We start from the raw sequence: 27,466 nt of genomic DNA on the forward strand, positions 1-27,466 counted from the left end.
CATCCTTTTTTTAAATTAGTGATGTCATTTATACAGATAAGGAACAGTTGAGGACCCAATAATGAACATTGTGGTACTCCACAGACAATGTTTTTGAGACTAGAGTCAGTTTCTTAGTTCATATTGTTGCCTTGTATATCATTTATTTGTTCTTTAAAGTTATAGTTGTTTAGGCGCGATTGGGAGTGAATGTAAATGTGCTCAAATTCATCAAAATTGTTGGTTCCACGCGCAGATACCTTATACGTTTGCTTTGATTGGGTATTTCAATGACATGTCAAAATTATCCAATATGGCGGCTGCGGTTAAATAATGTGTTGCCATTTTTATTATTACGGTTATGATTAGACTTAGGCAAATATGCAAATTGCATATTTTGCATATAATGCATAAAAAATGCAAAAATGTCAAATTTTGCATATTTTTATAAAAATGAGCATAAAGTGCGTATAATTTGAGAATTTGGTGTTACTATATCTTTTTATATTCAAACTCACAGATAGCATGAAAATGCCAATATTTAATTTTGTTTTATAATCAAATTCTTGGTACAGTTACTAATAAAAGACAGCGGCTTATAGTTTTGTCACGTTTTGTCCTGGAATTAAGGGTTTGTGTTTGCCAGTTTATGTCCGTAGGTAAAAATTTTTATTTTGACGGTCAGTTTTATTTGGTTTCATTTTTGTTGTAAAATTGGAGGCGTAAACAACGTGTATTTCTAATTGTGAATAATTATTGTGCTTTGAAAATGCCGAAAATAAGCAATGTTTCAACTTGGATAAAACCTTACAAAGAGCTATCTATGGATATGGATAAAGTTTATTGCTCATGTTGTGGCAAAACCGTAAGTACATACGTATTATTTTTTTATTTTATTTTAAAAATTTACACGGTGGTACAAATAAAGATTTTAAAATTGGAGATAATGTTGCAATAAATCGATGTATTTTTGCTTTTTTCAAGCATTTTTTAAACTCCTTGCGATAAAAAATAGGATACCTATTTAAAATTCAAATCATTCAATAGTCTACTGAAAGGTCGCTAACATTTTTTTTCTAACAATAGCATAGTTTGCTTTAATTTTGCTAAAAACAAAAACATATCATATATTGGACTTAATTAATTAAGTGCTTTTAATTTATGCTCACAGTATTTTTTCTTTAAATGTAAACAGAACAGACCAAGAGCCTCTTTTAAATATTTGGGGGTTCTTCCTTCTTGCACAGTCATTTCTTGACATTTTCAAGATTATTACACCGATTTTTATTTGATTGAATTTAAATATTTTAATTGTTATGCAAAAACGGTTCATTTTTAGTTTATTTCTACAATCTTAGATTTTAAAAATGGGTACAACTATAGAATATTTATATTATTTTTTAGATTTCACCGGAAAAAAAAATTTCAAATAAGCATGTCAGAACCGCGAAACATTTAGCTAAAAAAGTAAAAACCACATCCGGTGAAAAATATCAACTTTCAGTGTCCAAGTGCTTTCAGTCAAGTTCCAAAAAACAAACCGAACAAGAAACTTTTAACGAAGACTTGTGTCGTGCATTAGTGACCGCTTTCAACATTATCTAATGAAAACTTTAGTCCTTCTTTAAAAAAATATTGCAAACAAAACATTCCCAGTGAACGAACTCTAAAGAGAAATAATGTCAATTTGTTATACTACTTAGTTGTCCACAACACAAAAGCCGAAATAGGTAATAATTACTTTTACATATGTGTGGACGAGACCACTAACTCGTCAGGAAGATACATTGTGCACTTATTAATTGGTGTACTTAGCGACGAAACCTTTCCAAAATCGTATTTAATTTCCTGTAAACAAGTGGAAAAATCCAACGCTCTAACAATATCACGGTTTCTACAAGAAGCATTAGCAAACTTTTTTCTTCCTGCTGCTGTGCCTAATGATAAATTATTGGTTATTTTATCTGATGCCGCACCATATATGGTGAAAGCAGGACAAAATTTAAAAATATATTATCCAAACTTAATACATATCACTTGTTTAGCGCATGGAATAAACAGAGTTGCGGAGGAAGTAAGAAAAAAATGTCCACTAGTTAACATAACAAGTATATGTTATGTATTTATAATATTGTATTTTTATAAATAAAAAAATATTGTAAATATTTTTTATTACTTGCATATTTTCTAGATAAATATGCATATTTGGCATAAAATACTGCATATTTTTGCATAAAATACTGCATATTTATGCGCATATTTCATACTTTTTTATTTGCATATTTGCCTAAGTCTAGTTATGATTGTTAAGTTGTGTTAGTTGTGAGAACAGAGACAAAAGTGAGTTTAGAGTTGTATTGACTTTTTAAATAGTTTTTATATATATTTTTGGACTTATTAATATCGAAAAAAAAGAATGTGTGTGTACTTTGTATGCACGTTATAAGTTATACTTCTGTAAAAAAATTGTGTAGAAAATCTAATGTTTTAATAATATAGTTATTTTCCTAACTAGTGCGGAAAGTGATAATTTCACGCACGAGACTGCCGTTGACCCGAACGTCGCGATAGCGGAGTTCGGGCAAGCAGTCGAGTGCGGGGAAGACACTTTCCGCATGAGTTAGGAACAATATATTTTCTGGGGCTGTACGTTTGGAAAAAAGCCACAAAAAATAAAGTAATATCAATTTTTAATTAGAAGTGAAAATACACAAATTAGTTCTTTGACAAGGTTGTCAAAACCAAACTTTCAATATGATGGGTTACCAAGACGACGATATTGGTTTCCCTGACGACTATTCAAAATCATTGCAATTTTCTACTGATCTGACTTTTAAATATTATGTCAAAATAATTTTATTTCATCGAATCATCGCGCTAATTTCATTAAAACATGAACACAATAAGATAAATTTGAAATAAATTAGTAAATAATATCTAAATATTAGTTTATTGCATGTATTATAATATATTATAATGCCATATTACAAGGTATTTTACTTTCCCGCACGCCGTGCGGGAAAGTAGCTCTTTTAGCTCGGCCGTAAAAAATAGCTATTTGTATAACAAGGGAGGAAAGTGCTACTTTTCCTCCCGAGAATGAAGTTTACTGCCCGACGCGTAGCGGAGGGCAGTAATCATTCAAGGGAGGAAAAGGCACTTTACTCCCACGTTATACATATAGTTTTTCCACCTTCCTCAAATAACAAGTCATTTTTTCATTTTTACTTAATTTATTTATAACTAACCAACAAAATTTATTAGAACTTAAACTAACACGTAGGTACAATATAACTGTCAACTGTCAAATATAAGTCAAATTATTAATGTAAACATTGTTAAATTAGAATAACAATTTACTGTTTTTTACCATTCTGCAAAATACAGAGTGTTTTTAAATAAACGTTAAAATGTATAGATACTTACGTATTAGAAAATAGATATTGTACAGGGCGTCAATAAGTAATATTTCATGATTGACATATCATGACGTCACTTTTACTTTTCCTCCCTAGGGAGGAAAAATATTTTCCTCCCTAGGGAGGAAAAGTACAACTTTGCTCCCTAAAATCAGGTCCGGAAAAGTATACTTTCGGTAGAGGTAGGTGGAAAAATAATTTTCTACGATTCCACAAGGGAAAAGCAATTACGTATTAACGTTATTTTTAATTTTTGGTATTATTTTAAGTAATAAAATTAGTTTAGTATTTAAATAAAAATACAATTAAATTGTTTAAAATAAATTTTTGTTTCGTTGAGATCATAAAAATAGAAGTATAACTTCTTTAGACAAGACGAAAACGGCGGGTTCGTTGAGAAAAATATTCCCCTGAGATTTTTTTGTATAATCACATTCGTGAGACATCCCAAAATAAGGTTCAAGAAGTCGCCCACGTGAAAAGTGGTCCAATTTTTTTTATCAATTTTTTTAGTCAAAATGCAAAAATCAATATTTTTGGCCCGGACAATTTTTTTATAGGTTTTTTGGACAATTCTGGATAAAAAAAGTTCTCTTAAAATTTTTCTCTAAAGTTGATCGTTTTCGAGTTACAAGCAATTTAAAATTGAAAAAAACGAATAATGGCGATTTTTAAGGCTTAATAACTCGGTTAAAATTTATTATTATGAAAGTCAGAAAGTGACTAAACCAAAGTTTAATGCCCCCCACAAGATCCTGAAAAAATGTTTGTCCTTATTTTTTTACTAAGCTGTTATTTTTAAGTAATAATAATGAGCGCCATGCACGTGTTAGGCTGCCGTAAATGCTGAGTGCGAGAGAGATGCCATTCCGGCAGTCCAATTGTGCATCTTACTTGCACTCACATTTAGAGCCAGGTCAATACGATCTAATCGCCCATTGCTATTAATTAAAAATAACAGCTTAGTAGTAAATGTATAACACAGATTTCTTTAGGATCATGTAGCGGAGGCTTTAAATTTTGATTTAATCACTTTCTGACTTTCATAGTGATAATTTTTAACCGAGTTATTAATTCGTAAAACGGGTCATTTTCGCGTTTTTCAAATTTTAAATTGCTTATAACTCGAAAAAGATCAACTTTAGAGAAAAATTATAGGAAACATTTTTTGTCCAGAATGGTCCAAAAAATCTAAAAAAATTATCCTAGCCAAAAATATTGATTTTTGCAATTTGATTAAGCAAAATTGTTAAAAAATAATTGAACCACTTTTTACGTGGACGACTACTTGAACCTTATTCTGGGATATCTCACCAATGTGATTATGCAAAAAAATCTCATGGGAATATTTTTCCCAACGGACCCGCCGTTTTCGCCTTGCCTACTTACATGCGTACAAAGTACACAAACACAATCTTTTTTATTATTTCGTTGCTTTTTATTACAAACTTAACAATATCAAATAACTTACATAATGTTATAATTCACAGATCTCTTTTTTATAGCTACAATAAATTTAAATAAATTATTACATGATTTTACACTAATAAAATTTATTATTCTAAGTAATATATTTATAGTCATTTGTATTAATGGTACTATTTAATCCTTACGAAGACTGATGTCACTTTATAGGTCCAGAAAGCAAACTAAAATAATAAGAGACAATTAGTTTCATTTAAACCGAAAACCCTAAGCTTATATTATTAAGTGCAATGTGGTTTTATCAAATACAAAAATAAATTTTATTATCTAAATATTCTACAAGCATCTAAACTAAGGGTAAAGGCGCAAAATGTCGCCTCAATGTGTTTTAAATGCATTTATTTTTTCGAATCCTGAGAAAACTAATAAGTATTTTTATTTTAATTTAAACGCAGAATGAAATATTGCCTTATCACCGTGGGCCAAAAGTCCCTGAAGACTTCCATAATGTTTATTTTAATAGGTTACAGGGGTGAAAAAAAAGAGAAAATTTAGTCTGATTTTCAAATTAAAATATCTGATTCAAAAGAAAATTTTTGGTGATTTTAAGGGATTTTCGGCCCTCGGGAATAATGTAATATTTCATTCTGCGTTTCCATTTTCCAAAAATACTTATTAGTTTTCTCAGGATTAAAAAAAAATAATGCATTTAAGACCGTAGGCGCAAATGTTTGATGGAGCGAGTCGACTATCTCTACTTTTTCTTTCTTTACACGGCAAACTTGAGACATGTAGTAAATTTTCACGGGTATGGAAGCTTTACATATAAACATTAGTTGACAATGACATTGTCATGTATTTTGTTCAAATTTTTGTAATTTGAAAAAATATCAGTCTACAGTAATGAGCGTGCTAATAACCGACAAAATAACGCAAAAGATGGAAAACATATTAAATTGTGAAATAAAAACCTATAAATTTACATTTTATTTATTGTTTCCCACCTTTAGACGTATCAGAGGAGTATGTCAACTAAAACTTTCACTGTTAGAGTGGCAGTTGCCAAACTCGTCCGATACGTCTAAAGGTGGGAGACAATAAATATAATGTATATTTATAGGTTTTTATTGCTAAATTTCGCACCTCTACTAGTTTTATGTCGATTTATCTCACAACTTAATATGTTTTCCATCTTTTGCGATACTTTGGCGGTTATTAGCGCGCTCATCACTGTATATGTATTCTACTAATATCGTTGTTTTGTAAGGGCGTCTTAAATCTTAATAGCCTCGATTTGATAAACAAAATCCATCCAATTATTTATAATAATGGAAAGCGGACGTGGTTGGAGATTAGGTTGTGTGAATTAGATCAAAAAGACAATTTTTTTTTGATTTATGCCGGGTTTGGATTTTGAAGGGCTCAGGGTTCCAGTATCAACAATTCATAAATTTCCAATTTTTTTCTTTCAGGTTTAAAAATAAATATATAAATATTCCTTTAGTAGTGGTGTAGCTTAATAATATATTTAGTCAATAAAATAGTATGAGGTTAAAAAGATGTAGAAATTAATTTAGTGCAAAATGGGTTAACAATATACCCACTTTTCTCTGGGGTCTTAGGAAGCAAATTATTATTGCTGGGATGGAGACTGCCAAACGGCCTTTGAAACTTTGAAGAGGCATTTAATTACAGCGCTAATACTAGGGTATCCACTGCCAGAAGGAGAGTTCATCTTGGATACGAATGCAAGTAATGTGGGAATTGGAGGAGTGCTGTCTCAGACTGAAGGAGGACAGGAGCGAGTTCTGGGATATTTTAGTAAAGTGCTTTCAAAACCTGAACGAAATTACTGCCTCACGAGAAGAGAACTTCTAGCAGTAGTAAAATCAGTGGAACACTTCTATCAATACCTCTATGGAAGGAAGTTTCTAATCCGAACCGACCATGCCTCCCAGAGGCTCAGATAACCAGATGGATTGAACGACTTCAAGAATACGATTTCAAGATCGAGCATCGGGTTGGAGTTAGCCACAGGAACGCTTATTCCCTATCTAGAAGGCCGTGCCCAGCAGAGTATTCCCATTGGAACAAAACAGAGTCAAAGGAAGCAGCAGTACTAAGAACAACAGTCGTCCACGACGAGTGGACGCCTATCAAGATCAAGGAAGCAAAAGAAAGATCCAGTTTTACAGAAGATCGAAAATGGAAAGAAGAAAATCGTCGACCATCTTGGCAAGAAATATCAAGCTTAGGCTCAGTAGTTAAGACGTATTGGGCCCAGTGGTATGTAGTCTATTTGATTTCTTGTTCGCCCATCTGGGCTGCGCCATGTGTATAATATCCGTGGATGATGTGTTACTATTGGTTAAACAGAATGGTTTTAGAACTTTTTGCTTCTTAGTACTTTTTAGATAAGCCAGTTTTTATTAAGGTATTTTGGACATTTGTAAAATTCACCACATATTTGAAAACAGTTAGGAAAGATTATGTACGATTACATAAACCTGGAATAATATTATGGAAGTAATAATAACTGTACACATCACCAGCCTTGAAATATTCAGTATACCTAGTTATTAAAAATTCTGTTGTTGCAAGATAGACAAAAAAGAAGGAAAAACTTACATCATCTTGTGGATTTCTTTAGGTATACTTACCCACTGCTATTTAGCAGTGGGTAAAAGAAGGAAAAACTTACATCATCTTGTGGATTTCTTTAGGTATACTTACCCACTGCTAAATAGCAGTGGGTACATCATCTTGTGGATTTCTTTAGGTATACTTACCCACTGCTAAATAGCTATTTAGCAGTAGGTAAGTATACCTAAAGAAATCCACAAGATGATGTAAGTTTTTCCTTCTTTTTTGTCTATCTTGCAACAACAGAATTTTTAATAACTAGGTATGCTGAATATTTCAAGGCTGGTGATGTGTACAGTTATTATTACTTCCATAATATTATTCCAGGTGTATGTAATCTTACATAATCTTTCCTAACTGTTTTCAAATATGTGGTGAATTATACAAATGTCCAAAATACCTTAATAAAAACTGGCTTATCTAAAAAGTACTAAGAAGCAAAAAGTTCTAAAACCATTCTGTTTAACCAATAGTAACACATCATCCACGAATATTATACACATGGCACAGCCCAGATGGGCGAACAAGAAATCAAATAAACTACATACCACTGGGCCCAATACGTCTTAACTACTGAGCCTCAGCTTGATATTTCTTGCCAAGATGGTCGACGATTTTCTTCTTTCCATTTTCGATCTCCTGTAAAACTGGATCTTTCTTTTGCTTCCTTGATCTTGATAGGCGTCCACTCGTCGTTGACGACTGTTGTTCTTAGTACTGCTGCTTCCTTTGACTCTGTTTTGTTCCAATGGGAACACTCTGCTGGGCACGGCCTTCTAGATAGAGAATAAGCGTTCCTGTGGCTAACTCCAACCCGATGCTCGATCTTGAAATCGTATTCTTGAAGTCGTTCAATCCATCTGGTTATCTGACCCTCTGGGCGGCATGGTCGGTTCGGATTAGAAACTTCCTTCCATAGAGGTATTGATAGAAGTGTTCCACTGATTTTACTACTGCTAGAAGTTCTCTTCTCGTGAGGCAGTAATTTCGTTCAGGTTTTGAAAGCACTTTACTAAAATATCCCAGAACTCGCTCCTGTCCTCCTTCAGTCTGAGACAGCACTCCTCCAATTCCCACATTACTTGTATTCGTATCTAAGATGAACTCTCCTTCTGGCAGTGGATACCCTAGTATTAGCGCTGTAATTAAATGCCTCATCAAAGTTTCAAAGGCCGTTTGGCAGTCTCCATCCCAGCAATAATAATTTGCTTCTTAAAACCCCAGAGAAAAGTCATGTCTCTAAATCTACCAATAATCAGTGACTTCCAACAAAACCTAGAAGAAGCTCTTTCTTTAGACAAAGTAGATAGTGACCCTGAGATCACTTGGATTTATCTCAAAGATAAGGTAATCGAGGCTGCAAAAAACTGTGAGGCAGCGGTTTCCACTGGCCGTAAGCCATGGATATCTGATAATACGTGGACTGTGATTCAATGCAGAAAAGAACATAAAACTAGATACGGAACTAACGATGAATACAGAGCGTTACCGAAAGAAATCAGAAAACAGTGCCGCAAAGACAAAGCTGATTACATCTCAAATATGCAGAATGATGGAGGAACATGGCATGATCCGAGGGATTTATTCCAGAAGATCAAACTCCTTACCAGAGAATTTAAACTTCAAACATGGTCTGTAATATATACCTAAGGTAATCTAAAGACCGATACTGACGAAATATTGGAAACATGGCGAAACTACTGTCGCGAGCTATATAGAAATAACGAGGTATCAGCAGAAAATCAGTGGCCCTCTGACTATCCTAGAGAACCTACTGTCTTACTCGCTAAAGTCAAATATGCAATTAAATCACTAAAGAGAAATAAATCCCCACGCATTTATTCAATGCCATGTGAAATACTACAGTTACTAGGTGACAAAGTATTACATATTCTAAGTACATTCTATCTGTGTCGCTGTTTGGATTTCAGGAAAATGGCCATCTCATTGGTGTACCTCAATTTATATCCCGCTACACAAAAAAGGAACTACTACCAGATGTGAAAACTACCGCACACTGTCACTAATAACACACGCTAGTAAAATCTTGTTACACATCATCAAAAACAGATTAAAAACCTATCTACATTACCAAACACCTCAGGAACAAGCGGGGCTTGTAAAGGGTAAAGGTACAAAGGAACACATCCTGAACCTGAGATAACTCATTGAAAAGTCTAGAGAATTTCAAGTACCTATGATTATATGCTTCGTTGACTACCAAAAGGCATTGGATTGTGTAAACTAGATAAATCTGTGGTCAATTTTAATAGAAATGGGTGCACCAATCCACCTGGTGACATTTATTAAAAATATGTACCAGTCCAATATAGCGACAGTACGACTAGATCATAAGTTGTCAAACGAATTCAAGACCGAGAGAGGTGTTAGACAAGGATGCGTGTTGTCACCTGACTTATTTTTAACATTTATGGTGAACATGTTATGAGGATGGTTTTAGAAGGATGGGCCGGTGGAGTAACAGTAGCTGGTAGGAAAATCTCCAATTTAAGATTTGCTGATGACACTACACTTATAGCAGCAAATGAGCAAGAAATGGTTGATCTCCTGCGAAGAGTTGAGTACGAAAGCCATAAAGTTGGTCTGAAAATCAATAAAGCTAAGACAAAAATAATGGTGATCGACAGATTCGACACTATTTAACTGACTAACATGTCACAGGAATACCAGATAATAAACACTTTTGTCTATCTCGGCTCTAGTATAATTAATGATGGTAATTGTGAAACAGAAGTCGGAGACGTTTTGGTATGGCAAAAAATGCGATGAGTCGCCTAACTAAAGTTTGAAAAGATAGATCTATCTCTCAAAATATCAAGATGAGACTGGTGAATGCTCTTGTATTCTCAATATTTATATAAGGAGCAGAGATTTGGACTCTTCGCGCATGCGAGCGCCAAAAAATTGATGCCTTTGAGATGTGGTGCTGGAGAAGAATGCTGTGCATACCTTGGACAGCTCATAGGACAAACGTTTCCATTCTAAACCAACTCAAGATTAAAAAAGTCTGTCCACAATATGTCTGCAACGAATACAGCAATTCTTTGGTCACGTGGTTCGCAGAGGTGAAAACAGTTTGGAGAGATTAATTGTTTCTGGAAACGATCCGGGGAGAAGATCAAGGGGACGATCACCAACTAGATGGTCCGACCAAATAAAGAATTCAGCTGGAAACTCATTCTGCGAAGCTCTTAGAGCAGCTGAAGATAGAGACCAATGGAGAAACACTGTTAGGAATATTGGAAGAAATCACGATCCTCAGTAATGAGGAAACGAAAAGAGAGAGAGGGAGAGACCACAATAATAATTTAATTGGAGGAGTGCACAAAAAATATCACGCTTACTTCTTTCAAGATGTTCCTGTTATACGAATGCCACATGTCCCTTTTCAATCAAAAATCTCTCATAGTTTTTAATATAATAAAAAAAATCGATTTTCTTTTTGTAAATTCAAAGAGCTGGAACGTTTTTTGTGCATATTTGTGCTAAGATAATATGTGATATAATTTATGACCTGCCTTTTTTACACCCTGTATATCTACAGCAAATGACTAAGACAATAAACGACTACAATCGAAGAAATAAATATTAAATGGATTTCGTGAAATAATAACTTTAATTTAAAAAATATAAATGAAAATGTATTGGGTCTTTTGTATCCCACTTGTAGGCTATTAATTATGTATTTTAGAAAGGAACTACAACGTTAACGGAGTTTTATTATTTCATATAGTCAATGGACCTCTAAATAAGAAAAACCTGCGGAGTGCTACCATTTAAAGTGGTGCGCTTTTGAGAAAGGGGTGAATTAGTCCCTAGGCACAGGGCGAAATAGGGTGAGTCCTATGCACTTTTGGTACAAACACGTCTACAGGAAAATTGTTCCACGTTAAATTTACTACCGAAACGTTATATTTTAAAGTCAAAAATATTTACTTTTACAAAAATATATTCAAAAGAAAAGCTAGAAAAAAATACGAAAGATAGCAATTTTGTTTTTTTCCCTATAATTTTTTTCCACTGAGATATAGTTATAGACATTTCTTCATCTAAAAAGAACTTCCATCCTTCCTCTTTAAAATGACGTGTAGTAGAAGTCTCTGTGATTTACAGTTTTCAAAATATGATTTTTCAAACTTCGCCACTCACAGCGATTTTGGCCCATTTTCCTTGTTACTTCTCAAACATTGTTCTGTAACTTTTTTCTACGTAGCTTTAGGTATACGTAATATTACATTTAATAGGAAGAAAAGTTAGTCCAGAAAGCCACTGCGCATCCGCTAGGAAAAATATTCTAATTTCGATTTTGTGCACAATATTACTCAAAAAGGACCCCTTTTAAAAAATTTGCATGTTGCCAGGAACAAAAGTTGGTCAAAAAATTTTTTGAAAGTTTTTTTTTGTTTTTTTCCTAAAGGTATTTTTTTGCATGGAACAAAATTTTTTTAGGTTTTTTTGGATCATTCCAAACAGAAAAGGTCTTACTGACTTTTCTCTAAAGTTGATAGTTTTTGACATATAAGCGATTAAAAATTGAAAAATTGTGAAATCGGTCATTTTTAACCCTCAAAAATTATGTGAAAAACTGAAAATTTGAATGTTGCCAAGGTAGGTAGATATTCTTTAAACATCGATTGATGAAATCCCGAAGCGTTTTTTGCAATACAATATTCTGTTTTTAAATTGCTAATCAAGCGTGCACGGTCCTGGTAAAGAGACAGTGAGGTCGATTTGAATCTGTTCCGCAATTTAGCTTCAAAATTACTGAGGTATTGCGAACAGATAAATCACCAAAGTCTTACAAAGTGTAAATAAGTGAATTAAGTAATTTAGAGTGTAAACTAAACAAGAATTTTAAAAGTAAGATCCAACCATTATTAATCTAACCTAGTTTTAATAAAAATATATTTTAAATTACTAACAGTAAAACAATAATTATCATTAAGTTTTTTGGCACTGATAAGAAGTCACGGTCCGCTGGGGCGACTAGCCGTTGCTTCTTCTCGCAGTGTTAATGACTAATAGATAAATTCAAGTTTTTTGCACCTATCGAAAAATACAGAGTCCAAATATTATTGTTGATATAAATAAATAACCGATAATTAAACAATTTTTAAATAATTTTAAAAGTAAAATAAAAACTTAAAAATTAAATAATTAATAAATAAAATAACAATAATATTAATACATAGTAATAAGTAAATACAGAATTAGGTCTCTAAATAAAAACACAATGAGTGAGCATAGAAGCGAAACTGGATGCGAGGTAGAAACAGACGAAGAAACTAAACGGAAGAGAACGGAAGGAAACGATGACACTTTTGAAAGAAGTAAAAAAGCAAAGAGAACACAACAGAAAAATGAAGCAGACAAAGATACAAATGCAGTCATGATTAGAATGATGAAAGGACTTATGGAGAAAAATTAAGAAATGACGAATGAAATAAAACAGGTCAGGAAGGAACAAGCCGAAAACAATAAGCAATTAATGGAAATGAAGCAAGAGAATCAGAACTTGAAAAGAGAAGTAAAGCAACTACAGAAAAGAATCGAATACATAGAAAAATACAGTAAGAAGAAAAACCTGATAATATCAGGATTAAAAATGGACACGAACGACGATAGAAACATTAGAGAAGAAATGGAAAATTTCCTAATCAGAGAACTGCAAGTTAAAGTCAAATTAAGGAACGCCACAAAAATTGGAGAGAATCTCTGTGTTATAGAAACGGAAACAATGACTGAAAAAATGGAGATATTGAAAAACAAGGGAAAGTTAAAAAATCACAACGAACGCATTTACATAAACAGTGACCTAACGATGAAAGAAAAAGAAATACAAAAACAATTAAGCAAGGTGGCGAAAGAAGAAAGAGAAAAAGGAAAAATGGCAAGAATTGGATACAAAAATTAATAGTAGACGGTAGAGAATGGAGATGGGATAAAGACAAGGAGCAGCTATACGAAATAAAAAAAGGAGAAGCTGCACCAGGGGGTCAAAAAAGTAAAAAATAATAATCAACATGAGAAAAATGGTAACGACATTGCTATAATAAGGACGATGAATTCGGAGAAAGGAAAAGAAGATAAGAAAGGAAATAAACAAATTGAAAATGTACTGAAAGTGGGCACATGGAATGTAAGAGGGACCTACGATGAAGGAGCATTAAGAAATTTAGATAAAATACGAGAGAAATACAGAATCGAAATAATGGCCTTGCAAGAGACCAAGCAACTAGGAAGTGAGATAGTAAAAGTTGGGAAAAGTACCCTTTTTAAAAGCGGCGGGCCAAATAGATACCTGGGGACTAGTTTTACAGTATCAGACAGAATAAGACGAGTAGTAACTGACTTCCAAGCAATATCAGAAAGACTGTGCTATTTAAGATTTCGCGGGAAGTATAGAAAAATTAGCATAATTAATGCACATGCTCCTACAGAAGAGAAAGACATGGAAACAAAAAATGAGTTCTATGAACAACTCGGTGAGCTAATTGGGAAAATACCAAAATATGACATAAAAATAATTATGGGAGATATGAATGCGAAAGTAGGAAGAGAAGAAATTTATATGAATATAACAGGAGGTAAAAGCCTACATAAAGAAATTAATGACAATGGCAAAAAACTAATAGAACTTTCAATGGAACATAACCTTAAGATAGTAAGTACACAATTTGATCATAAAGATATACACAAAATAACCTGGATCTCTCCTGAAGGAAAAACGAGAAACCAAATAGACCATGTCCTCATTGAAAGAAAACACAACAAATCTGTGACTGATTGTAGAAGTTACAGAGGAGCAGACGCGGATAGCGATCATATATTGACAATAGTCAAACTTAAGCAAGAAATTCCCAAGCTAACAAGAAAAGCAACACAACGGAAAAAATACCAATTAGAGCGACTCTAAGATAAACAGGTAGCAAAAAGACCAGAGGAAGAGATAAACAAGAGATTGGAAAGAATCACGACCGGGAAGAGAAAGACATGGAAACAAAAAATGAGTTCTATGAACAACTCGGTGAGCTAATTGGGAAAATACCAAAATATGACATAAAAATAATTATGGCAGATATGAATGCGAAAGTAGGAAGAGAAGAAATTTATATGAATATAACAGGAGGTAAAAGCCTACATAAAGAAATTAATGACAATGGCAAAAAACTAATAGAACTTTCAATGGAACATAACCTTAAGATAGTAAGTACACAATTTGATCATAAAGATATACACAAAATAACCTGGATCTCTCCTGACGGAAAAACGAGAAACCAAATAGACCATTTCCTCATTGAAAGAAAACACAACAAATCTGTGACTGATTGTAGAAGTTACAGAGGAGCAGACGCGGATAGCGATCATATATTGACAATAGTCAAACTTAAGCAAGAAATTCCCAAGCTAACAAGAAAAGCAACACAACGGAAAAAATACCAATTAGAGCGACTCTAAGATAAAGAGGTAGCAAAAAGAACAGAGGAAGAGATAAACAAGAGATTGGAAAGAATCACGACCGGGAACCTAGAAGAGGAATGGGAACAAATACAAGCAGCTGTGATAGAAGCGGCAGACCTTAGCATTGGGAAAGCAGAAAAAGAAAATAGAGAACAATGGTTTGATGAGGACTGCAAAAGAATTCTAGAGCAGAGAAACAATATTAGAAACAACACAGAAAAAAGTTACGAGTATTATAAAGAAAAGAGAAGAGAAGCTAAGCGATTATGTAGGCAAAAGAAGAGAAAAGCACTGGAAAAGCAACTAGAAATAATAGAAGAAAACTATGTCCAAAAAGAAGTTAAAAATTTTTATCAAGGAGTAAAAAAACACGAGGGACTCAAAATAAATGCACAATGTTTTGCAGAAATAAAGATGGTATGTTGCTGGGAGACAAGACAGAAAAATTGAATAGATGGGCAGAATACTTCGGAGAATTATTAAACGATAAAGCCCAGCCAGAAACAGAAATGCAACAGCGAGGGCAAGAAATCGAACAACAACAAATACAAGAAGCGGAACCACAACAAACACAAGCACCGACAGAAAGGGAGATAATAACAGTAATAAAGGACCTAAAAAATAATAAAAGTGCCGGAGAAAGCGGAGTTCCAGCAGAGATATTAAAGGTAGGAGGAAATATACTGCAGCAAAAAATAGCTGGACTTATAAAGAAAATATGGGACAACGAAAAAATGCCGGAGCAATGGAACACAGCACTCATCTGCCCAATTCACAAGAAAGGTAATAAGACCATATGGGAAAATTACAGAGGAATCGCACTGTTAGAAGTGGTGTATAAGGTATTAGCAAAAATTGTAAGAACTAGATTGAAAGCTTATGAATCAGAGATAATAGGAGAATACCAGGCTGGTTTCAGACAGGGAAGAGGAACAACCGATCAAATTTTTTTGCTAAAGTTATTGCAAAACAATAGTTATGAACAAAATCTAGGCTTACATATGCTCTTTATCGATTTTAAACAGGCTTACGACTCAATCTCACGAAACGGGCTATACGAAGCAATGAGAGCACTAGGAATATCAGAGAAACTGATACGATTAGTTAAAATGACGTTAACCAACACAGTCAATAAAGTCATGATAGAAGGCAGTTTTTCAAATCAGTTTAACGTCAACAGAAGATTAAAACAAGGGGACCCCCTGTCAACAGACTTATTCAATCTAGTACTAGAAAATATAATTAGAGGAGCCAATATCCAGACAAGCGGCACGATTCTTAACAGAAGACAACAGTGTATAGGTTTTGCAGATGACTTGGTGTTTCTGACGCGTTCAAGACTAGAACTTCAATTTTCAAAAGCAATTTGAAGAAGAAGCAAAAAAATATGGCCTGACTATAAACCAAGGAAAAACCAAGTATATGGAAATGAGAGGAGAAAATGCTGAAGAAAACAAGTGGATTACTCTAAGGAAAAATTACAAAGATTATAAATTTGAAAAGGTAACTGAATTTGAGTACCTTGGAGTCACAGTTACAAATAGAGGAGACGAAGAGAGAGAGATAGATAAACGGTTGTTAAAAGGTAGCAGAGCAGTAGGTTCATTAACCGCACTGTTAAAGGCAAAAAACGTGTCCAGGGCAGCCATGATCCGAGCTTATGAAGCAATAGTGAGACCAACGGTGCTGTATGCATGTGAAACTTGGACAATGAACAAGAAAGTAGAAAAGAAGCTAGAGATTTGGGAGAGAAAAATATTGAGAAAAGTTTTTGGTGGTATAAAGGAGGATAACGGGGAATGGCGCAGAAGAACAAACCAGGAGCTAATGGAGATATATAAGAAACCTATAATAACTCAGAAAATCAAGGCACAGAGAGTTAGATGGTTGGGCCATGTTTTACGAATGCCACAAGAAAGAAACGTTCTAAGAGTTTTATCAGCAGGAGAACAAGGGAAGAAAAGAAGAGGGAGACCACGAAGGAAGTGGTTTGATGCCGTCCGGACTGAACTAGAAGAAATGGGTACAAGAGACTGGAGAGGACAAGTACAGGACCGCAAAAAGTGGAAGAAATTAGTCAAGACTATCGAAGCCAAGGGCCTCTAAGGCCTGTAGGGCTGTTATATATATATAATCAAGCGTGCGCGACACTATTTTCCACCGTTGCATGTGTATGCAGTATGGTGCAAATGAAAGGAATAAATTCGTTATTTCGTAAACCGGCGACTTTATGGAAAAATTCCGAAATAGGTCGATGTTTATTTTTAAGTTATGATATTGTGACATATATGGTATACTAGTGACGTTATCCATCTGGGCGTCATGACGTAATCGATGATTTTTTTAAATGAGAATAGGGGTCGTGTGCTAGCTCATTTGAAAGGTTCTTCAATTCTCTATTCAGTAATATAAACACTTACATAATTATTTATACAAGGTGTCAAATAATTTAATTTTTTTTTCAATTTGTAAAATTATTTAATTTAATAAAAATTTTCTGGACACCCTGTATAAATAATTATGTAAATGTTTATATTACTGAATAGAGAATTGAAGAACCTTTCAAATGAGCCAGCACACGACCCATATTCTCATTTAAAAAATCACCGATTACGTCATCACGCCCAGATGGATGACGTCACTAGTATACTATATATGCCACAATATCATAACTTAAAAATAAAAACCGACCTGTTTTGGGATTTTTCCTTAAAGTCACCGGTTTACGAAATAACGAATTTATTCCTTTCATTTTTGCACCATACTCGATACACATGCAACGGTGGAAAATAGTGTCGCGCACGCTTGATTGGCAATTAAAAAGCAAAGGGGTTTTTGATATTGTATGGCAAAAAACTCTTCGGGATTTCATCAACCGATGTTTAAAGAATATCTACCTACCTTGGCAATATTCAAATTTTCAGTTTTTCAGATAGTTTTTAAGGGTTAAAAATGGCCGATTCGCAATTTTTCAATTTTTAATCGCTTATATGTCAAAAACTATCAACTTTAGAGAAAAGTCACTAAAGACCTTTTCTGTTTGGAATGATCCAAGAAACCTAAAAAAAATGTTCCATGCAAAAACAATAATTTTAGGAAAAAAAAAAAAAGAATGGGTGTGTACTTTGTACGCACGTAAGATGTTATACTTCTTTTATAGTTTTATTTAGTTTTTACAGTTTTATTTAAACTACTTTAAACAGTTTATTTGTATTTTATTTAAATATTAACTAAGTTCAATACTTATCACTTTTCAAAAATCCAAAAATTAAAAAAATAAAATAAAAAAAAGACAGCAATTGAACCCGGGACCTCTCGATCTCTAATCGAACGCTCTACCAATGACCCACCAAGACATTGTTTTGACGGTTTCTCGGACATTATGATAAATTACGGTAACAAACAGACGAAGTGAAGTATAATAAATATAAATGTTTTAATAATACTTATCTTACTCCCGAGGAAGACAAATTCAGAGTCACAAAAATTATAATAAATATATTTACTAAAAACACTAATATATTATTCATTACATACCTTTTTTGGGCTAATACGTACAGGGTTATTCACTATATTTTGTTATTCGATTTTTAAATTATGATTTTTTGACATACATATCGTACTAGTGACGTCATCCATCTGGGCGTGATGACATAATCGACTGTTTTTTTAATAAGAATAGGGGTCGTGTGCTAGCTCATTTGAAAGGTTATTCAATTCCCAATTCAGTAATGTAAACATTAACATGATTATTTATACAGGGTATCAAGAAAAAAAAATTAATTAAAATAATCGACACAAAAAAGAAGAATGTATGTAATTTTATTTCAAAATACATTCTACTGCTGTCAGAAAACAGAAATAAATGTTTCTTGAAGAAATAAACATTACTTTTCACTTAAATTCAATGTTCAAGCTGCCAACCATCTGCCTCTTGCCAGTTTGAACATTGAATTTAAGCAAAAAGCAATGTTTATTTGTGCAATAAACTTTTATTTCTCTTTTCTAACAGCAATAGAAGATATTTTGAATTCAATAAATTACATACATTCTTCTTTTTGTGTCAATTATTTTAATTAAAACATTTTTTGGACACCCTGTATAAATAATTATCTTTAATAATTACTGAATAAAGAATTGAATAACCTTTCAAATGAGCTAGCACACGACTCCTTCTTCTTTGAGTGCCTCTCCTATCGGAGATTGGATACCATTAGGGCGATTCTAATTTTATTTACTGCTGTTTTGAACAATTCTTTAGTGGTACAGCCAAACCACTCCCTCAAATTTCTCATCCAGGACATTCTTCTACGGCCTGGATTTCTTCGTCCTTGGATTTTTCCTTGCATTATATTTTGTAGGAATGTGTACTTTTGTCCCCTCATCAGGTGGCCTAAGTATTCAAGTTTTCTCTTTTTTATATTCAGTAGAACTTCTGGCTCGTTATTTATTTTGCGTATTACTTCTTCATTTGTAATTTCTCATTCTCATTCTCATTCTCTTTGTATACTCTCATTTAAAAAAATAGTCGATTACGTCATCACGCCCAGATGGAGGACGTCACTAGTATGATATATATGTCAAAAAGTCATAATTTAAAAATTGAATAACTTTGGTATTTCACATTTTTTTCTAATTCTGTAAATAAAACAGTTTACAGGGGGTCAAAATATAGTAAATAACCCTGTACATAACTTAAATCATTTAGCAATGAACTCCATACTGTTGGTGTGGTGTGCGCATGCGCACAGAATAATAAAAATTCCCTCCCAATCGCGACTAAAGAAGTATAACTTCAAAACCCTTTAAAAAATTTTTGACCAAATTTTGGTCGTGGCAACATGCAAATTTGTTAAAAGAGGTCCTTTTTGAGTAAGATTATGCAAAAAATCCGAATTAGAATATTTTTCCTAGCGGATACGCAGTGGCTTTCTGGACTAAGTCAATTATCTTTAAAATGGTCTATTGTAGAAGGTCTACTAAATGGTCTACTGTATGACTATTTTAAGCAAGATATGGTTTATGGTTGTTCAAAGTTTTATACTTTTAATGATTTTTGATATATTTTACGATTATTTTTAAATTTCTCATTATAACTTTTTCATTGTATAATTAAGCATATACATTGTACAATAAAAAAAGAAAGCTTATTTTCTTTACTTTAAAATGGTGTATTGTAAAAAATTCTAGGACCATTTTTAAATAAGATATGATTTTTTCATAAATGTGAAGTATACACATGTATTAGGTTCCACTAAGTCGGAACCATATGGAAAACTTTTTTATTATTAACTTTATGAAAAAAAAAATGATTCCTTATAAAATGCTCTGCATAGTCTAAAACCTAAGATGCAATCATCAAAATTTTATCAATAGTGTACGCAGTATGTTAAAAAATACGAATTTCGCTCAAGAGTAAAGTACCTTTATATTTCACAATATCGAGAAGTGTTATTAAGAAAAGTTATTTGGAATTAAAAATTATGTTATAATATTCAATTATATACTTATTTGAAAACATTTAAAAAAATTTAAATTTTTCTCAAATTACGGATACACTTGGGTATCCTACGGATATCTTGTTTAAAAATAGTCCTAAAATTTTTTGCAATACACCATTTTAAAGTTAAGAAAACAGTCTTTTTTACTGCACAATGTGTATACCTAAATGTGCAAGAAAAAGTCATAATGAGAAACTTAAAAAATTATTATTGAAAATCATAAAAAATTATTAAAAGTATAAAACCTTGAAAAAGCATAACTTACTTAAAAAGAGCCGTACAACCTTGTAAAATAAACCATTTTAAAGGTAATTGACTTCTCTTTCTACTAAATGTACCATAACGTATACCTATAAATGCGTAGAAAAAAGTTACAGAACAATGTTTGCGAAATAATGGGGAAAATGGCCCAAAAATGCTGTGAGCGGCGAAATTTGAAAAATCATATTTTGGAAACTATAAATCCTGGAGACTTTTACCAAACTCCATTTTAAAGAGGAAGGATGGAAGTTATTTTTCGCTAAAGCAATGTCTATACCAATATCCATGTGGAAAAGAGTTATGGGGCAAACACCAAATTGTTTCTTTCTTGTTATTTTCTGGCTTTTTTTGACCATATTTTTGTAAAAAAAAATATTTTTGACTTTAGGATGTGATATTTTTTCCTGTAAACGTGTTTGTAACAAAAGCGCATAGAACTCTCCCTAATTCACCCTGTGCCTAGGGACTATTTCACTACTTCCTCAGAAACGCACCCATTTAAATGGTAGCACTCCGAGGTTTTTTCAAATATAGAGGTCCATTGACCATAAGAGACAATAAAATCCCATTAAAATTGTAGTTCCTTTTAGCTCTCTTATTTTGAACATAATCAATAGCCTATTGGCTAGCCTTAGACTTTTCAGAACTCATATTTTTTTCTACATTCTGGTTATACTTTCTCAGTATATGTAGTATGTAAGACGTAGGACAATAATTAGAATATAACTACATTATAAACTTTTTAAGACACCTACCTCTTTCACGAATTGCAAATTTATTGTGCCAACACCAGATATTGTTAATGCCATCGGTTTGGTTGTGGAAACGAGTAAAATTAAGAGCATTTTCTTATTACTTTGATTCCAATACATCCAATCTGCATTGTACATGCTTTCGTTAAATTTGTTAGACTGAAAATATATTGTGATTTAAATATTTGTTGTTTCTACAAACGTGTTAAAAATTTAGAACACTGGTTGCTTTAAAAATTTTAAGGCACTGCAGTTAAAAGTGAAATGTCAAATTTTTAAAGCAAACGTCAAAATAATTATATTTCATTTATTAACATTAATATTAAAAGTACAATTTGCGCAATTTGAATAATGAATTTCTTGCACTGCAGTTTTACCATTATCCATGGCTATGGCGGAATGAGTAGAAATAATTGAATGTTGTTGGATGTTGTTGGTGATGTTCGCTGCCCCGGCAGCAGTTTTCGGGCAATCAAATTCATATTTTCAACAACGGTAGAAGATCTCCACCACACATGATGCTTAATTTTCGTCAAATTTGCGCCAGAATCGGCAAGTGCGCTTGAAGATCGCTGAAGAGCGACGAAAACAATGCCCCGTATAAAGTATCGGATTTGGAAGTTCCTTGCTATAGTTGCAGGGATTTTTCCAAACGAATTAATTCAAATTGGATTTCTGGTACTTTTATTACCTTTCACGTATTTCAGAAAAAATCGCCAATGTCCGACATTATTTGCTGGTCGAAGAGACGCATATTTTCGATAAATATCCAAATATATTTTTTCAATAATAGTGAAACTTCGTGAAACATTGGTTTTAGTATCTAGTATTTTAATCAGTAATGAAGTACCCGTATCTTTCACATCATCAATAGTCAAATGACAAAGCTCTTCCCTTCGGCAGGCACCAAATATTCCTACAATCACAGCTAATTTAATCAGAAGATATTCATCATCTAATGTACATTTCAAAAACTGGTCAATTTAGTCTCTAGTCAAGATTTTTATTTTTTTGGCCGGTAACCTTCTGCTTGACGCTTTAAATAAACGATAAGCTTAAAATATTTGCTGATATCTACGTCGCTATTTATACGTAGCACAGATTTGATCATCGAATAATTCGACAACAAAGATGATGACTCCAGGGAAATAAGCTAGAAATAGACCATGTTCGGAACACTCAAAGATCCAGGTAGCTGAATACTGTTTTAGTTATTGTAGACCTATAGGAAGAAAACCTATCTGTTTCCTGCCTAGATTTCACGTCCGTTTTTTAGTTATTAACAAGTTAGTGCAAAATTGCGATTTTTTCTTTTTTTTTTGCACCTTTTTCAAAAGCTAAATAATTATCATAAAATTACAAAATTTAATTTTTTAGAACATTGAAAAACTGCGATTTTTGAAAATTAAAAAGTTTATTTGTTGCTACGCAAACTGCAAAATAAGTGAAAATCGTTATTTGTTAATAACTTTTACTAAAACTACCTTAAAACTGTAGTGTTTCAACCAAAGTTGGGTATTGGCGTGCTTAACACACCCTTAAAATTTGAGACCGATCTATTAATTAGTTTAACAGTTATTCTATTTGTTTATCCCAGAGATCTTTATTTTGCAATAAAACAAGATAGACAATAATGAAGATAGGGCAATTCTGAATATGTCAAATGATAGTAGAAACGTGCTACTATCAAAATGTACTAAAAAAAGATAAAAACATTATCTAATATACTTAAAAATCTTAATGCCAAATTTTTGAAATTTTGTAGTTTATAAACATTTTGAATGACTTTAAAAATATTGTCCGTAGAAAATAGTATATTAAGTATGGAGAACGGTAAGGGTTTTATACCGATCGAAGACAAATGTCCAATTTATTGTCTGAGATCGGTTACCCTTAACGTTCGACATGCTTATAACGTTTTTTGCACGACTGATACCATTATAAATTATAAAATTAAACATTTTCGTCATATTGACTAGTTTCATTCATTTTATCAAGATAGATACTTTGGTTGTTAGGTAGTAACTAGGGTGCATAACAACAATGGAGAATTGAGTTTTTATTTAGTTGTCAATAATTTTAAGTACAATTTTGATTATTATAAATTAAAATATGAGCAAAAGTGAATTTGAAGAAATTGAACGGGTTTGGGAAGAAGGGTGTTCCGCAATTATTCCCGAAAAGTCCAAAATCCGTTATCAAAATACCTACCAAAGTTTTAAAAAATGGTGCGAAGGCAAGAATTTAAGAATCAAAGAAAAGACTCTATTGGCATATTTCGTTCAAAGACATATGCAGTTGAAAGCTCCTGGAAGCCTCTGGGCAGAATATTCAATGATTAAATCCACCGTTTTTCTTTATGATGGCATTGATATTTCCAAGTTTTCAACTTTGATCGCGTATTTTAAGAGAAAAAATGTTGGCTATAGGCCTAAGAAAGCAAGCATTTTTACACGGGAGCAATTTGAAAAATTTCTGATGGAAGTACCGGATGAAGAATTTCTAGTTCACAAGGTAATATAAGCTAGTTTAGGTAAAAGAAATACTCTAATGAAGATTTTTTCATAATTTGTAGGTCGCAATAATATTGGGAATATCTGGTGCCTGTAGAAGAGGAGAATTATATAATATTACTATGAATGACATCCAACAAACCGATGGTTTAATGATTGTAAAAGTACCCAATACAAAAACGAACATCCAGCGTACTTTTACAGTCGTTAATAAACCAGACGATAAAATTCCATATTTAGAAATTCTGCAAAAGTATATAAAACTTCGTCCATTACAAGTAAAATCAAATCATTTGTTCTTAAGATACGCCAAAGGAAAATGTTGTGCTCAATTAATAGGGAAAGGGACAATCGGGGGCTGGTCTTCTCAAATTGCCAAATTCTTAAATTTGCCTGATCCCGAGAACTATACTGGCCATTCGTTCAGGAGGACATCAGCAACGCTTCTGGCTAATAAAGGTGTTGATGTCCTCGGATTAAAGCGTCATGGAATTTGGCGTTCATAGACAGTGGCTGAAAGATATGTAGAAGATTCTCTTCAAAATAAAATAGATTTTGCCGAAAAAATATTTTGCAATACTAGTAATACTACTAATGTATGCGATTCTGCAGGAGTTTCTGTTAGAAGTGAAACCACAGCCCAAACAAGTGGGATTTCATTAAACAATTTAACAAATTGTACCATAAGTTTCAATATTAATAAATAATTCGTTAGTTTTCTTTATTCTTTCAAAAAATAAATTAACCCGGCACCTGCCACGTGGCTTTGCAAGGCGCCAACTGCCACGTGGGGTGCTCACAGCACCCCTTAAAAATTTTCTGTGATCTACTTGTTTAAAAAACAAAATAATGCGTTGAGTAACAAAAGAATATAAATAAACATGTTTTATTAACTTATTAGCCACTAATATGTCATAAAAGTTAAAAAAATAAAATGAAAAAGGTGTTATAAGCAAATTAGCAAGTACCAAGCCATAATAAATGAAGTTTAGTAAAATAACTAAAAAAATTAAGATTTAGTGAGTATAGAGTCTATATTAATAATTTAAATCAGTTATTTCAATAAAAAATGTAAATTTGACCTGTTTATCAAAAATACAAAAAAAATTTCAAACTTAAAGTGCCAGATGATGACACACTAATTCGACTTTAGAGCTATAAGTTCAGAATGACACTAAATAACCACTTCAAACACTAACACATATACTGCCGTCCTTAGGAAAAACGCCGTATCTGCAGAGAGATCGCATTTGAGTAAAATCGGTTTTTGTTTAAATGTCTAGCCGTTAAAAACTATTTAGATTTTTTTTTGTTTTCTACTTTATATACATAATAAATATCATAGAATTCATATTTATTCATAAGATTGACAAAATATATTTTATTTACTCTAAAAACTCATGTTACTGCGTTCTTTCTAAGTATACTACATAAAAATTAACTTCTTCCTCCTTAGGAAGAATGTAGTACTGCGTTTGCGCTAAGCATTTTCTTATTTTATAATACAGTAGGCTCTCTCTATAACGAATACGGTTATTACGAGGTTTCGCTTATAACGAGGTACACTAGATGTCCCATAAAATTCCTATTGAACTGAACATTTCTATAACGAGGAAAAATGAAATCGTAAAATATGTAGGTATCTTTATTATTCTTTATCTATTTTTAGCGCTGTAATGGCTACAAGTAAATAACCCAACTACCTACCTGTATACATAAATTCCCAACATCTATGCTCCCTGGCGTTACAACCCTTCGTGGGTTTTAGCCGACTCGACAACATGCCTCCACTGTTTTCTGTTGAGGCCGACTCCACTGAAGATATCGAGGGTAGTGCTTTAATAAAAATCCACGCCTACCTATAATAAAGTTCTTCCTGTTCTGCTTATTTATTGGCCGATACTGAATATTGTAAAAAAATTTATAATTTATGATGGCGAAGCCTTATTGTGGAAGAAACAATATTTAGCAACTTATATTGCTCCGAATGGCATCACTATATAATAGAAAGTTAATATTTTAGACAACGAAATAGGTATGTATGCACAATATAATTGTTGTCTGATGTAACGAGATCCGCGTATAACGAGGTAATTAGTCTGTCATTTCAGTTCTCGTTATAGAGGGAGTCTACTGTATAATAAATACAATATGTATAACGATGAAAAAGGAGAATAAAAAACATTTTTTATAAAAGTGTGTCATGAAAATGGATAAAAAAAATGTTGGAAATAATTTTGGAATTAATAAGTTTGCGCTTTAATAAGGGGCGTTTCTTGAATTTTAAAATTAAAAACATTCCAGAAACGATTATCATTTACGATCAAGTTTATTTTTAATTATTAATTATTATACATTGATTTAATTATGTACTTTTATAACACATTTTTTATTTGGAAATTCTACGACGTACGGCGATCAAAATACTTGGTACCAAAATTCCTATTTCGAACAAAGTTTATAAAATTTGCAGTGTTTAAAATGCCTGATGTAACGTAATAATACAATGTCACATCAACAACAATATTCATACACATAGGAAACTCCGCTATACCTCACATTATTTCTTGATCACCAACAACTCAAACATATGTGTTTAGATTTTCTATTGATAAAGAATGAATAGCGTTCTGCAGTATTAACTTTGTTCTATTTTCTATTTGACTTATTTAAAAAATTATATCAAACAACCGTTCACGTTGAAAAATGGCAACAAACTAACCTTATTAAAAATTTTACACATGCTGTAAAAATCAGTCAAATGCTTAGGCAGAACGCCGCATCTAGTGCCTGCTTAGGATAAACGCGGCAAGTGACCTTTAATTACGGCGTTTTTTCTAAGTATGTTTCAGATGACGCATTTATTCTAAGTATCCATGAACATTTTTGCAGATACGGCATAAAATGCGTTGTGTTTAATGTATTTTGGCTTAACTTACGTCATTTTTAGTAAGCAAATAAGATAGATATGCACATTTGGGTTAGAAAAATGTATAAATCTAATTTTTTCAGATTTTTGCAGATACGGCGTTTTCGCTAAGCACGGCAGTATATGCTATATAATATTATAGAAAGCTACTATGACGCACAGCTCGGTTACCAAACTTGAAATACCAAATATTTGATAAAAATGTGTTATGGGGTGCTGGTAGCACCCCACGTGGCAGGTGCCGGGTTAAAATTAAGAGATTTTTTAACTAGGCGGTAAGTGAATTACTTACCGTCGAGTTGGAGTACTTACCGTCGAGTTGGATTACTTACCGTCGAGTTGCTAGTAAATGTCACCTACTGACGTAAAATCTGTCACGGTAAACATCCAAAAATGATCAATCGTGCAAAAAATCATTTTACATATTCAAAATTCTGGTATTTTACACAATTTTTTAAAAATGCAGGTCAAATTGGTGACTAGCCGGTAAGTGAAGGGGGAGCTGGGAGCCGACAAATGCACGAGTTCAAAAACTAAAAAGGCAACTTAAAACTACTAGCAT

At 32.7% G+C, this 27,466-nt stretch overlaps 1 protein-coding gene across 1 annotated transcript in view; it reads right to left on the reverse strand.

Annotated features, from left to right (window-relative positions):
- Positions 1–4,655: 4,655 nt before the first annotated feature.
- Positions 4,656–27,466, reverse strand: part of LOC126885071 (uncharacterized) — a 58,081-nt gene continuing 35,270 nt past the window's right edge. The window contains exons 3-4 of the mRNA XM_050651502.1: positions 21,466–21,621; positions 4,656–5,047 (exon numbers count right to left, since the gene is read on the reverse strand). Of these exons, the coding sequence (XP_050507459.1) occupies positions 4,997–5,047; positions 21,466–21,621 (207 nt within the window). The 3' untranslated portion in view covers positions 4,656–4,996. The remainder of the gene's footprint in view (positions 5,048–21,465; positions 21,622–27,466) is intronic.

This window comes from Diabrotica virgifera, chromosome 5 (assembly GCF_917563875.1).
Source record: "Diabrotica virgifera virgifera chromosome 5, PGI_DIABVI_V3a".
NCBI classification, from domain to species: domain Eukaryota; kingdom Metazoa; phylum Arthropoda; class Insecta; order Coleoptera; family Chrysomelidae; genus Diabrotica; species Diabrotica virgifera.